The 14,821-nt window shown below is 43.4% G+C and overlaps 1 protein-coding gene across 4 annotated transcripts in view; it reads right to left on the bottom strand.

Annotated features, from left to right (window-relative positions):
• PHKA2 (phosphorylase kinase regulatory subunit alpha 2) overlaps positions 1 to 14,821 on the bottom strand; it is a 49,034-nt gene that overhangs the window by 4,870 nt on the left and 29,343 nt on the right. For 2 of the 4 annotated variants that reach the window (XM_074906504.1, XM_074906513.1), the window contains 9 exons: positions 13,161 to 13,317; positions 11,225 to 11,304; positions 10,898 to 10,976; positions 10,643 to 10,772; positions 8,837 to 8,938; positions 8,096 to 8,214; positions 3,546 to 3,713; positions 1,918 to 1,971; positions 366 to 566 (listed from right to left, as the gene is read on the bottom strand). In XM_074906504.1, coding sequence (XP_074762605.1) covers positions 366 to 566; positions 1,918 to 1,971; positions 3,546 to 3,713; positions 8,096 to 8,214; positions 8,837 to 8,938; positions 10,643 to 10,772; positions 10,898 to 10,976; positions 11,225 to 11,304; positions 13,161 to 13,317 — 1,090 coding nt within the window. Of the gene's footprint in view, positions 1 to 365; positions 567 to 1,917; positions 1,972 to 3,545; positions 3,714 to 5,601; positions 5,650 to 8,062; positions 8,215 to 8,836; positions 8,939 to 10,642; positions 10,773 to 10,897; positions 10,977 to 11,224; positions 11,305 to 13,160; positions 13,318 to 14,821 lie in introns of all 4 variants that reach the window. The other 2 variants (XM_074906483.1, XM_074906492.1) reach the window with 2 other exon arrangements.

Raw genomic sequence — 14,821 nt, 5'->3', positions numbered from 1 at the left:
ATTATAGGACCCACATGACTTAGTTGGCTCAGTGTAGTAAATGAGGAACACTTTTGTCCTCTGGGGGGTGGGGGGGTGGGATTACTCAAATATTGGTACTTCTAATGCCTTGGTAGAGCAAAACTTCACTTTAATCTACCCAGTTACTTCAGAGCTTGTTAGCCACTGTAATTTTATTCCCTTTAAATCTCCCACAATTCTTAAATGAGTTTTCCAAATATATTGCCAGAAGATACTGAAGTGATTTGGTCTGTCTTTGTAGGGGAAAGAATAAGGATAGGATCAAGCTCGTCACACATATTACAAAAGGAGCAGAGGACAACTTTCAAATGCGGAGGTTTCCCACCGCTGCCCTTTGAACTCACCAGCTCCTGCAGAAACAGGTCATTGGCCACGTGCACGATTCGATCCACGTGGATGATGCCCCCAATGCTGTTCACCTCAATGTCAGAGAGGAACGTGAGAACAAGAATAGCTTCCACCAAGAGCTGCCTGTACTCAGGCTGGGGTACATGGTTCAGCACTGACTCCACGTGCACAGCAAACTTGATTTCGCATGGGGTCATCTGGCAAGTTTGAGTGGAAATGGGAAGAAAAACTGACAAATCCAAAAGACTAGTTCCCCACATCCTGCAAGCACTTAAACATATGCTCCTCTCTGCACACGGGTGTAGACTGACAAGCGAACAAAATGTTTGTGTGGCTTCAGCACTTACAGAAACTTTTTCTGTTGCTAGGCCCTGATCCTGCAAGCAGTTATGCAACTTCCAGAAGAGTGCTCCAGCCCCGCAACCCATCACACACAGAGTTTAGTTACACACAGGAACTGCTGTATGTTAGCTAGCATATTAACTCTTTGCTCCTCGGGCTCTGGTCTCACACACTTCTGTCTTGTAAATATCTTTCTGGCATCGATTGCAGTTTAGTTGCATAGCCAAAATGACCACTGGAGTTTTAAAAATAACCACCTGCTTAGAGTGAATGCTTTTCCACACAGAGCTATAGCTATATTGTTTGTAGAGCAGCCTAATTTGCACTGGCATAGCTCTATGGATGTTATGTGAAAGGCTGCTGCCTTAGGAGGTTTGTGCTTATTTCGTCTGATTCCTTTAAACAGAAAAATTAGATACTGTCTAGGTCTGATAGGCTAAAAATATAAGCCTATTTATCTACACAATAGGCATAAATACAGCTCTCCATTCTGCAAAAAAATGCTTAAATTTGGCAGAGAATTCCAGCTCCTCTCTTCAGATGTTACCAACATCCCTCACAAGAGAAGGAAGCCAGAGACAAATCTGAGGGAACCAGACAGGAAAAGTCTCAAGCACACAAGCACCTCTCTTACTGTTCACGAGAGTTTGTTTTACAGATGTGAATTCAAAACTTGCTAGAACACCTAAAGACAAAGTGACAATCCAGCTAAGGAAAAGAAATGTAAGCAAAGGTTATGGATTTAAAGAGGCAAAGCTTTGGTTAGAAACAATCCTCCTTAATCGGTATTTACTTTTGAGACTGTGATGCCAAAACACACTGGCTGTTGTTGCAGCATATTAAAAAAAATAAGTGGCAAGCAATGTGTCTGCTTCATTCCAACAAGGCTGCGCTTTCTCCTCCCCCTGCCTGAAGGGCTGCCACCAGCCACCCTCTTTCAAGCACCGCTCCTTGGGCATGCAGGGTCAGTGAAGGCGAGCAGGCAGGGGAGAAAACCTATCACAAACCCGCTCCCAGGCCTGCTGGGCAGGAACTCATCTGCACAGCCCCGGGGAAGCTGGCAGAGGTGCTGGGGAAAGACTTCGATCTACCAGCCTTCTTAAACCCAAGGATCTGCAACAGCAGCCCCACTGTGTCTTACATTGTCAAACAAACATTCAGTCTAGGAAACTTTCAGGCTAGGCAATTGTTGGCATTTTACCATACCTCTCTGGTGGTTGAAGAAGGAAGGACATACCCATCAATGGACAGACCATGGCACTGAAACAACATTTTGACAACGAAATTACAGTCTCGCAAGTAAATCTGAGGGTTTTCTGTTCTAAGCCAATATATAACTTTCAATTAAAAAAAAAAGCAAACAAAAAAACCCCAAACCCAACAAAATCTGTTACAAATATTATTTCACCTTTGCTGAAGAAGTTATTACGTAACCTGGCAAACATTAGAAGTAGCCTGACATGACACGCAGTGAGCGAGCTGTGTTCCAGTCCAGCTACTGAAGGGGAAGAAAGTACTTAGAGAGCCACTACAGCAAGAGGCACATAAAAGGAGGAAAACAAATCAGTGAGAGCATCCTGTGGGAAAGGATGTAGAAATAAAAGATAATGCAAAAGCACAACCACAAAGGAAGACTTTTTTTTTTTTTTCTTTTTTTTTTCTTTTTTTGCTAAAACAACATTTAGTTAAGTGTTTCAGATCCAGGGTGCCACAACTCAAGGACGTCAATGTGTTGTGGTGCTTGGACATGGGCCACCAGCAGTGGGGGAGAGGTGGTAGAAATACCAAATGGTGTACAAGAAAAGAGTGACAAAACCTAAAAGGTGAGAAGGCAGGCTAAAGGATGACACATCTGAGTACCTGAGGTACAGAAACACACCAAGAAGAGAAACATTTTATGGATAGTTCAAAGAGAGTTTAAGAATGAAATAATGAAAACAATCTAAATAAGCACAATTGATTTTAATAGCCAGAGAAACCATTCACATACTCCCAGCTGTTATGTTAGGCCAGGACAGGAGCGATGCTCACTCTACTGAAAGATCCCATTAATAAATAGCCACGAGGTCATATATGACTTGTCTTGGCCGACATCAAGACTAACAGCTTCAACATAAGTGATTTGAGAAGGACAACCAAAATCAACCTAAGCTGGTGATGCACACTGCTCCCAACTGTGTAGGCATGAGCAGCTCCGTGCTGCAGGGTGCCAAATGCTGGCTTTCATCCAGCAAAGCAGAAGAACAGGTGCATAATCACCTTGAAATGAGTAAAAATTCAATAATTCCCCTCTCCTCCTTCCTGCAGAGCTGCTTCAACACATTTCCATACCCCTGATCTCCAAGGTGCTGGCAAGGACTTACTTTTCACTTAAAAACAAATAAAAAAACATTAGGAATGCCATACAGCTCAGAAGGGCCAGCAAGACATTATGGAAGAGTCAGTGCAGTTTCCTACTTCATTCCTCGCAGCCTTTCAGAACTGGTGCACAGGAACTGCATGGCATTGCAGTGCCCCTCAGCGGCACTGACCACAACAACTTCCATTAGGCCACAGGCAGTGCAAAACAGACAGTGGTGGAACAGAACCATTCCGCTGAAATTCAGCACCGCTGGTTTCAGAGAAAAATATACTTTCAAAACCAAACTCGTGAACTTGTGTTAATGAAGCCTTTTGCATTCAAGAGACACACTCCCACTAATGACTGTAGTTTCCAGCAGTCTTCCGGCTGATGCCCAACTTCAGCTCACGGCAACAGGCCACCTCTGGACTGCCACGTCCCCACATTACCATACAGCTGGCTTGCTTCCTGCCCTCCACAGCTGTCAACTTACCTTCTGAAGGATTTTCCACACTTTCTCATAAAAGCCCACAGGAACTCTGTTAATAGCACCATCCAGCCTCCTTCTGCGCAGCCACTGCCCTTTCCGGTCACCCCAGCTCGAGTCTCCACTGGAGCCAGTAGGAGAAGTACTCGTGGGAGATGATGGAGTACTACCCCTCTGTAAGAAACATTAAAGCCTTTGTTAGTTGCTTTCTACCACCTGAAGTGCTACTCCTGGTGAATACATCATTCTGTCACCTCAGAACCAGGGAAAAAATATAGGCTACGTCATACAAGATGACAGAGTAGGACTGATCCCTTTCTCTGCCCTTCACTGCAAGCTTCACTTCTGCAGTACTTCAATCATTTCTCAGCAAAACTGGCAAGCAGTTCAACAAGGCATAACCAAGTAAATTTCACTGCTTGGTTCATCTGAAGGCATGACTATTTTAACAAGAATGAGCTGGCTGGCAGGGCAGTGTCACTGGTGTGCAAGATGGTGGGATTTGCAGGTAGGTCTGACTTGGCCTTCAGGCTCATTGTCATAAGAGAACCAAAGGGTCCCTAAGTCTAGCTAGGGAGGTCCTCCAAGAAAAACCTCCACTAAAGTAAGCAGATTATAAATCGACTTCATGTGGTCATGTAATTGTCACACCTGCCTCTCTGTATCAGTCGTGTTTCCTTTTTATCACTATTGCTCTATTATTTTATCCTACCAGACTTGAAGACTAAATTAGGCAAGAAATCATCTTCAAATCTGTGGCACTAGCACCAAATTCTTGTTCCCATTTCCACACAGACTGACCACTCTCTGCACTCCCAGAGACCCAGTGCTCTTCTGTTCCTTTTTGCACAGGTCTTACTTTCAGCCCAGAAAAGACTAAACTGACAGCCCCATCTCAAATCCCATCATCTCCAAGTAAGAAACTGCCTGAGCAAAGTACCAGGGAAGAAGGAAAATAAGACCAAAACCTGTATGTTTGCAAAGGGTAGGCTCACTGATTCTACACAGCCAAGCTCTGCAAAAAAGGCTGGCAAAGGAAAACTGTTTCCACTCCTGCTGGTGTCAGTGAGGCACACGTGGTGTTCACCTGATGTTTTGATGCTTGCTATTCCTTTCCACTGCACACTGACCAAGACAGACAGAACTTCCTCAACCCCGCTGAGCAGATCTAGGGGATGCAGGAGGTCAGCAAGAGGGTCAGTGCCAAAGTAAAGAAATCCATCTGCACCCAATAATTAATCTGGTTATTCAGGTGGTTCAGAGAAGCAAAGATCTCACTAAATAATTCTGTGCACTTGAATCAAACACACAGCTAAGGCCTGCTTTTCTGCATTGGTACATGGGGAAGAGAGAGGCAACAGCGACCTGGCAGTTGTCAGGCTAGGCTACAGGGCTAGTGGTGCTCTGCAGTTGGGTCTTTGGGACACCTGGGAGGTGCGCCATGGGCAGCAGGTCTGCAGATGCAGAGAACCATAAATCACAACCGCCAGTTCAAAGTGCACGAAGAGCTGCAAACTTTTCATCTCCTCACGACAGATTTGGAGCCTCAGACTTACTTTAATTGTTGAGGTTTCTGTTGGAAAAATATTTAAACAATTACCTTCCTTCTTAACAGTGAGAACCTAAGAACTACAGTTCTCTGCCTTGAAAGATGACAACTGCCTGAGGAAATACCCGTGCCCATAAACCCCCTGTCTCAGCAACCTGAAGCTATTCTGGGTTCATTACCATCCAGGGACTGCCAGCATTTATCAATGCTACATGACTTTTAAATACTGATGACACCTGGAACATAATCCACCATCAAGTACCTAAATCTGCCATAGTACTTTATCTGCTCCAACTGCTTAAGCTTCACAAGTGGATCTAAATGCAATACTCAACTTCTATGAAAAGGTTACTAATGAGAATTGGTTCCCAATGAAGATGAACAAGACAAAGAGGTAGGGTTTGAAAACAAGTTTTTACGCAGAGGAAGTCACAGGAGGTGTCTAGAGCTAAGACCCTTGCACACAAACACACAGAGTGAGGAGCAGGTGCAGAGCTGCAAACGGTGTTTTACCATGGAAGAAAACATGCTGCTGGACATGGAGTGACCCTCATGAAAGAGCTACAAAACAAAAACAGACACCAACACATCAGACAGACAGCCATGACAGAACAGAACATAAACAAGGTTCAGTAACCCATCCCTGCAAAGACAAGAAATATGGAATGAGATCGGGTACTTGGGGAAAGCTGCAACAGCCCCAGGCCTCTTCCAGCACTGCACTTCAGCTGACCTCAGGGCAGCTGCTGCCAATTCCCAGGGTCACCATGAGGCAGACCCTGCTGGGCCAGGAGCCTATTTGGCAGCCACAAGCTGCCCACACCATCCACTGAGCTCCAAGCATGGCCAGCGCAAACCCTCACAGTTTAAGATCCATGCAAAAGCTTTCCTGTGACTCAGGGCTGGGAAAAAAACCCAGGCTCTCCATTTCCATTCTCCATTCGCCCAGCAGCTTCTCTGCATGAGAAGGTCATCTTGCTGCTGGGCAGCGCTGAAAAAACAGCTGCAAGGCAAAACTTTTGCTGAAATGTGGATGCAGCATCTCAGACCTCCCAATGATTTTCTGTAACTGTCCACTCCAAGCCAGGCCTCCTAATTAAATGTCAACAGTTCAGATACAGGCAAAGGCTTGATGTTCAGATTCAAGAAACAACAGCAGCAAAGGACAGGGCTGCAGTTGCTCAACAGCTGAGCTCTTGTGCAAAGAGATGTTATTACAAGTACTTGAAGTGTTCCTTGTAACACAAAGCTGATTTCCCCCCCCTCCCCGGCAAAATGACATTAAATTAGTATCTAGTGAATTATTCAGAGAATGCAGTGAGATGTGGCAGGAAGCAGTATGAATGGCAAGGTGGGTGGAACAAAAATAAACCAGCCAACTCCTCCTCTGTGTGAAATACCAAGCTTCCATCTAATGCAAAAGCAACTCAGGAACTACATTTCCAACCTCAAAAAACGTCCAAGTGCTTCAGCTCAGGCTCACCTCTGTATTTAAACCAAAATAATGCTGCCACCTGGTGCCTAGTCCCTCTTCCTTCCTGGCAAGGCCCTGAAGTCAGACACTATATGACTGTGAGCCCTGCTCAGACTGAACCCCCAAAGTCACTTCAGAGCCCCTGGACAGCAGTTAGCAGCACCTTCACAGCCACAGCCATACCATGAGCCTCGGCCACGACGATGCTCAGGTAGCAGCACGGCGCCAACACGGCAACCAGGTCTCATGAAACAGGCCATTTCACAGGTGCTTTTGCTTCCCTGCCTGATCGTGTCCTATGAAGAATCATTAGGTGATCTTTGCAGTCACCATCAAACATTCCATGTCAAAACCATGCAGAAAAGCCACGCATTTCTGAAGGCTTATTGAGCAACTCTGTTTCATACAATCAAAGGAAAAAGCCAAATACTTCCTTAGAAACTTAGAGAAATGGTCTCAGATTAGAGGAAACAGGCTTGCTCATTAAGATTTTAAAAATAGGTTTCAAATATAGGGCCCTTTGTGTTGGAAGGGACCTTTAAAGATCATGTAGTCCATGCCATAGGCACCTTCCACTAGGCCAGGTTGCTCAAAGCCCTGTCCAACTCGGCCTTGAACACTTCCAGGGAGGGGGCAGCCACAGCTTCTCTGGGCAGAAGTTCTCACCACCCCAACTTCTCTGTTCGAGTCTCACCAACTTCACAATAAATTTCTTCCTTGTATCTAAACTTACTGGCTTTCAGTTTAAAACCATTGCCCCTTGTCCTGCCACTACAGGGCCTGATAAAAAGCATCTCTTCATCTTTATATATTGAAAGGCTGCAATAAAGTCTCCCCAGAGCCTTCTCTTCTCCAGGCTGAACAACCCAGGCTGAAAAATACAGGACCATTCTTTTAAATGTATTTTATTAGACCACTACCTTCCTATTTATCTAGAGCAAAAGAAAACTACTAATAGAAACACAAAACAGAGAAATCAAAAACACTCATTACAAAACCATCAGTTACATTCATTCAGAATATTCTGCTTGTGTTTTCTGTGATATCTCTCCATATACTCAGCTGCTGTGTAAATTAAACTACTGAACCTAATTTATTTTTTTTTTAGCAATAATCATCCTCCATTCCTGAAGAAACAAAACAGGAAGAAAACAAACCATTTCTTTCCCAAGGGTATCTTTTCCAAAAGGCATGTGGACCACTTTAGCAACTTGGGCAGAGTACAAGAATGAACACTGTTTGCATGAAAGCTTCACTTTGTACATGTGACTTTCCCTTAGCTAAAGATGATAAAAGAGCTGTTTTAAAGTTGATTCCATGAATGCATTAAGAGTTTGTTCAAGTTCTCCTGTATCTAGCATGTGAAACATGAATAAAAAAGGAAGCATTTTTGGAGGAAACATCCCCTTATTGCCTATTTGGTGATCAGCTTTAAAACAAAGGATCTTTGGAAACTTTTGTCATTTACCAAGAATAAAACCACAGTTCCAGAACAGCTACATTTTCTGATGAGCATTGGCAGAAAACCCTCACCTGCTTCATCTCACTCTTCAGTTTAGTAATACCACTTCTTTCTGTTTTGGTTGCTCCAGAATGCCCCATTTCATGAATAGAAATCGCAGGGCTAGATGAAGAGGAATCTACAGGTCTCACTAGAAGAAGCAAATGGACATTTTTAAAATTCTAGGGGTAGAAAAATAGATTAAATTATATCTAGAAGTTAAACACATCCTTTCGGAAATGTACAATGCTCTGGGTGACAGCATCCTTTCAAATCACATCAGTAGTTCAAACCTGACATCAAGGGGCCTAGATCCATACTCGGACATCAGGGCTTGATTTTCCAAGACACTGAGCAATTGTAGCTCTAAAAGATGTCAGAGTTGCAATGAGTCTGTGGGTGCCTAATGAACCCAGCAGACAGTTGACATGCCCGTTGGGAATACCTGGGCAGCACAGACATGCTCCTTGAAGTCAGGCTAGATATGACCTTTTTATGGGTTTTATTCTGGTCACATAAAATTTTTTCATTTTAAAAGTTTCCCTTCATATAACTGAAAACTTGATACAATCTTATTTCAGTGCAGGACAGCTTCCACTGTACTTTTTTGGTTTATTCCACAGCAGACATAAACATGCACTGGCCACCCATGATTAATACATCACCTATACCTCTATTTTACATGCTAAGAGGGTAGATTCCTACTTATACAACAATATACAACACTTATAGTTCTCACTTAACATATACAAGTACCCAGGTGGACAACTTACAGCTTCTTTCCACTCCAAACTCTTTTCCACTGAGAATATGGTGTAGGAGATTTTTCATATCAAAGGGGCTTAGATTCATCAAACTCTCTGAAGCTTCTTCACCTAGTCAAAAAAAAAAAAAAAAAAAAAAGACAAACATCACTATAGGTGGCTTTATAGCTTGTTTTCCTAAGTAAATTGCTGGTGAATGAAGTTCCATCACATTTACCTTTGTGGCTAACGCTTCCTTTAAAAAAATGAATACATAGACTCACATTTCAAAGAAAATACATTTCAGGACTAAACAACAAACACTGCATGGAAATAACACTATTTGCATTAGCAAATATTATGTTGCAGCGTGTGTGAAATTTCTCACTGAAGCTGATGGTGAGAAAGGTGAGAAAGGAGTTGCTTTGTTGCAGAGCAAGATCACCTGGAAAGGCATTACAGCCAGCTCCCAACAGCAGATGACATGTAGATCTAAATTACGCTACCAGAGTTATTCTATAAAAAATGCATGCGTGTGGAAGGCTTGTGTTTTATTTGATTAAAGGATCGTGATTGTAAGTGAGAGATAGAAGAAGCACATACATACACATGAGCACACACGCGTGGACAGACAAATCTCCCACAGAACATGGGAAGTCAGCAAGGAAGCTGAGGGCAGTGTACAAAGCAGTTAGGAATAACAAAAGGGACTCCAGGAAAGACAGGCTTTGCCCTGTGAACAGAGCAGCTCCTGCTATTCAGCTACACGTTTGGGGGAAACAGGGCTTTCTGGACACTCTTCATACAGAAACAGAATTATTCCAGGAAATTACTTGTCTCCTTTTTTGTCAACGTCTAAGGGAGAAACCTACTACCCGCCGGTGACAGCCAGCCACTCAAGTCAGAGAGCAGCAGCGTCCTAAGTGGGCTCCATCTAACCAACTACCAGGGACCACACCCCCTCTTCATTCCACAAGGGAGAAAATTGCGGTGACCAGAAAATATCCTTCCACAAAGTTACTGCCCTTTAGGATGTGCTTGTGTTAGAAATGGCAGCAAGGCTGTGCCACAAAAATATGGCCCAGATCATGCTCTTAAGTGTCAGCATTTGACTATATATTTGTGGCATTAACTTGGTTACTTTTCATGACTGCTTCTTCCAATGGGGAAAATTCTTCAGCAATTTTTCTGATCTCTCCTCAGTCACGATTTCTCTATTTCACTTTTCTCTTCCAAAAAGAGTTTTATAATATTTCTCCTGTGCAATCACTTGTTTGTTACTTACTTCTTGAGTTTTTGTGGAGCATATGCAACATCTTCGTGGTCTGTAAAAAATTTTTTTTTACTGACTTCCTGGCAAAATAACATATCACTAGCTGAAATCTAAACAGCAAGTATGTTTCAACGAAGCATATTCAAGGAGAGAAGGCTCACACATAAAAGGAAGAAGATCAGAAGTTACTTTGAATAAAAACTACCACAACTATGAATTAAGGCTCAAATATTCAGAGAATATGCAGGGCCCTAATTCTCACTGACATTAGTGGCACTGTGTCCCTAAATACACGCACATGTGCAATTTGATGACCTGGACCTCAAATGTTTACTGCAAGTCATGGGACTTAAGTATTTAATATCCCCTTAAGTTTGAATAACCAGGCGATGGGGGGACAGGAATCTTTCATTAAGTCAAAGAGAGAAGTTATTTTCAAAGTTTGTAACTGTGCATGCTGAACAAAGTTAATAAAAGGATTTAACACATATAAATGAAAAATCAACCAGTGAGGTGAAGCAGAAATCATGCCTTAAGTACCCTTATGATAAAACTGCTCTTACCTGAGCATTTCAGACTTCGAGCCAGCTCTGTGGCCATCACCTGAATTATCAGACCAATGCGGAGCCTGAGCATCTCCACAAAAAGACTAGGCTGTGACCGGACGTACATCGCCAAGTACATAATTATTTCCTGTAAGGACAAATCCATAAGGGCACCCATTCAGAACGGGTCTTCTTGGCTTTCGCAGCCACAGAGCAAGCACTGGCACCACACTGGGTGCTGCTGAAAGAATCCTTTGTAGCTGTGCTGCATACCTGTGTCAGGACCGCAATACTGATGTCTTGGCCGCTGGCTTCGTAAATAAGATCTATGAGCTCCTCAGGTGGCAGTGGGCTGCAAGAAGGCAAACCACGGTGAGCAGTGACTCAGGCGCCTGCTATTAACCTCTTGAACAAGCACTGGAATAAAGTCACCCAGAAACATCTTTGCACCGCAAAGGTGCCTACGTTTCTGCCTGGGTGGCTGCAATTCCTTCTGAAGGTGAGAAGTAAGTTTTAAAACAAGACAACAGCATCAGAACAGTACTGGCAGGAAGGTGAAGGGCAGGCTGCTTCTGTAACTGAAGCAGAGCTCCAACTTACGTGGTAATGATTTTCTCACGGGGTTCTGGTGGCAGGCCCACTGTCAGTTGCTTGTGGTGCGACAGGAGGTCTGTGCATGCCTATCACAATGCAACAGAAAGCAAGAGACCTTTCTCTGAGTCATGTGGAAGTGATACAGCTTTTAAAGTCCCCAAAATGAAGCATTTCCTTAGCAATTTTTAAGTGCATTTCTATTAATTACTAGACATGCAGATCCAGCAGAATGCTGCTGGTTAGTTGCCAAAGGTCCCCTAAGGTCAACAGAGCCACGAAAGTCTGCCCAGGCTGAAAGCCTGCTTCCCGCTCAGTGAAATCAGCAGCATAATGATTAGTGACTCCAGTAGGGCTGGCAGATCAATAAAGGACTTTATCCTTTATCATAAGATAAATGTTTGGTTTTTATTTAAGGCAAAAAGCATTTTTAATCAATGAAAAACTTGGCAGTATTAGCTAAAAAAACAAGCCTGCATAATATATCTCTTAAAACAAACAAAAACCGAACATATTGCATCACATTCCTGAATTAGGCACCCTGATGCATTCTGAAGTAGGTGCTTCCCCCAGTACCATACTGTTTACTCTTTTAGATCAACCTCCTTTAAAAGTGGGTGTTCACTTTACATGTTTTAGCATCCTGAATGAGAGACTTCAGAACAATGTTCCTCTGATTTCAAAGAGTCTGTTTTCCCTCCCTTAACATGGAACAAAACTCTCTTCCTCCCCAATTCTTTGTCAGTGTCTTCTCAATTTAACATAGGCGGCTTTCTGTGAGCATGCCTGTACTGCTCGTCCATCATGTGTTGAGGATGGAGAGGTTATGCACTTAATGAAGTACCATGCAGGGTGATTATCACAAATTGCTCCCCGCAGATATGACTGTCACTAAAACGGGGCATCCTAGGTGTGACAGTCAAAGCTTTGAAAATGGCCATGAATTAGACAAAGAGCTCTTCAGAAATATGCAGCGAAACTAGGAAATTAAACAAATAATTTAGAGCACTTGAGAGGAAACATTTTTGTAAAGTTCAAAATCAAATCTGTACCCTTACAGTGGATCTTTCCCCTTACCATGTAATAGTCCCAGATATTTTAATGCCTCTGACCATCCACGCACATGGCAGACTGTCTGCCCAATGGGACGGTGTGGTGGCTTAGGCCCTGCCGGGACCTGAGACCACGTTGCCGTTGTCCCTCCCCAACCCTCGGATTGGACAGGGCAGGGGGTGAGATACAAACCCCAGGGTTGAGATAAGGAAAGATTTAATACAACAGTGTAACAAATAATAAACCAAACAACGACAATAGCAATAACAATAAACAGTAATAACAATGAACAAGACAAGAAATATACAAAGATATACCACAAGGATAGAGAAGCGAAGGGGAGTGAGGACAAACAAAAGCTGTCGCTGCTCTTCCCGCACTTGGGCGCCCGGACCTGAAGTCAGTATGGTATTGAATAACCCAGCTAGCGCTCCCTCCCCACTGTTGGGGAAACTTAACCCTATCCTATCTGAACCAGGACAGATGGAAATCGGCAGTGCATGATTTTGAATCATTGCCAGCACCTTGACTGGTGCACCAAAAGTCTTCATGCTATCACAATAGCAACAGACAATAACCAATGACAACTACAGCCTTCAAAGCACACAATTAAGCTTCTCCAATTAACAGAGATGAGACAAAGCCTTCACAATCATTTACAGTGTGACATTCTCAGGCCATGCCAACATTAGCACAGGTCTCAGTACAGATGAAAGGTAAAGATGTCATAATAAGATTTTTAGATCAGAAAAGTAACTAATGTTTACTGAGAAATGCTGCACTATGTATGTTGTGAAGACCAAAAGAGCAAGCACAAGCCCCACCAGCAAACTGGTAGTTTTATCTCTGTTTCCAGGCAGGAAACTGAACCAGCATTATTTATATTACATACCTCAGCCAGGACTTCCACTCTCTTTTTGAGTATACCAGAAATATAACGGATTAAGCCCCACTCTTGATTGAGGCCTGCCTTCCTGTAGAGCTCATTGAGCAGGCAATGAACAGTGACGCCGTACTGTCCATCCAGCTCTGTGTCCCAGTCAGCACCCCTGCCAGAAAAGACACAAAAGGTAACTGTTATCAGTTAAAATGCTACACTGCTTAACCTTACCACACAACAAGTAGCCTGATTTTGATCACATTGCCCATTTTGATAACAGAATTTAGTAGTACATGGGACATTGGCCTTCACCAGTGATCGGTTATAGGTGGACAAAACCCTCTGGATACCAGGAACTTTCATATTAACTTGAGCACTCAGCCATAAGACTGTGACTTCAAGGCAACCATCCAAAGGATATGCAACAAGACTTTGAGCATGAACACAGACACTTTGCTGAAGGAACGATCCATGTGGTGCCTTTTCAGAGCAGAATTCAGCAATGTCTTCAGCACTGCTGAAGACTGCACCCATTTTTCAGATGCCTCAGGGGCATCATAAGTTTTTTGCCATGCTTCTTTCTTAGCTATTAACTAAGCTTCCATGCTGCTTATGCCATTACTGAAAAAGCAAAGGAGATTTCTGTTCCTCCTCTGGTTTTGAAATTCACTGCGCTATCGCTTCTCTTTGATAACGTTTTGAAGCGTTAAGAATGACCTTTCATATCCTGCTGGAGTGACAGAGTCCGGCAGAAGACCACCTGTCTGCGCAAAAGAGAATGATACAAGTCAATAGCGTGGCTTGTATCAGAAACAGTGTGGCCAGCGGGCCTAGGGAAGTGATCTTACCCCTGTACTTGGCACTGGAGAGGCACCACCTAGAATACCGTGCTCAGTTTTAGGCCCCTTACTACAAGAAAGTAATTGAGGTGCTGAAGCATGTCCAAAGAAGGGCAATGAAGCTGATGGAGGGTCTAGAGCACAAGTCCTGTGAGGAGCGGCTGAGGGAACTGGGGTTGTTTAGCTTGGAGAAGAGGAGGCTGAGGGGAGACTTTATTGCTCTCTACATCTACCTGAAAAGAGGTTGCAGAGAGGTAGCTGTCGGTCTCTTCTCCCAAGTAACAAGTGATAGAATAAGAAGAAACGGCCTCAAGTTGTGCCAGAGGAGGTTTAGATTGGATATTAGGAAAAATTTCTTCCCCAGAAGGGTTGTCAAGCATTGGAAAAGGCTGCCCAGGGAAAAGGTGGAGTCACCATCCCTGGACGTATTTAAAAGACATGGAGACGTGGCACTTTGGGACATGGTTTAGTGGTAGAATTGGAAGTGCTGGGTTAACGGTTGGACTTGATGATCTTAAAGGTCTTTTCCAGCCTCAATGATTCTATGACTCTATGACTCCCATGGTGAGACAAGTCCAGAACAGGCAATTAAGGGTGCTACATTTAGTTAAACTAAAAAATTATATTTTTTCAGCATTTCCTTTGCTCTTGAAGAGAGGCTGCTAAAAATTTTACTTGGGAAATCAAGATAAAAAAAAAAAAAAACGGTCCTCACAGGAGAAAGACTAAAATACAATCTTTGTACCAAGAAGGAAGTCTACTGGCGATGAACAAATGCTTGTCTTTGCACCCAAAGCTAAATTCCTGACAGGTTCTAGCAGTATTCTCCTGCAC

The sequence above is a fragment of the Athene noctua genome, chromosome 1 (assembly GCF_965140245.1).
Source record: "Athene noctua chromosome 1, bAthNoc1.hap1.1, whole genome shotgun sequence".
Taxonomy (NCBI): domain Eukaryota; kingdom Metazoa; phylum Chordata; class Aves; order Strigiformes; family Strigidae; genus Athene; species Athene noctua.
Note: the sequence above shows the minus strand (reverse complement) of the source record. Positions and strands in the feature narration are given on the sequence as shown.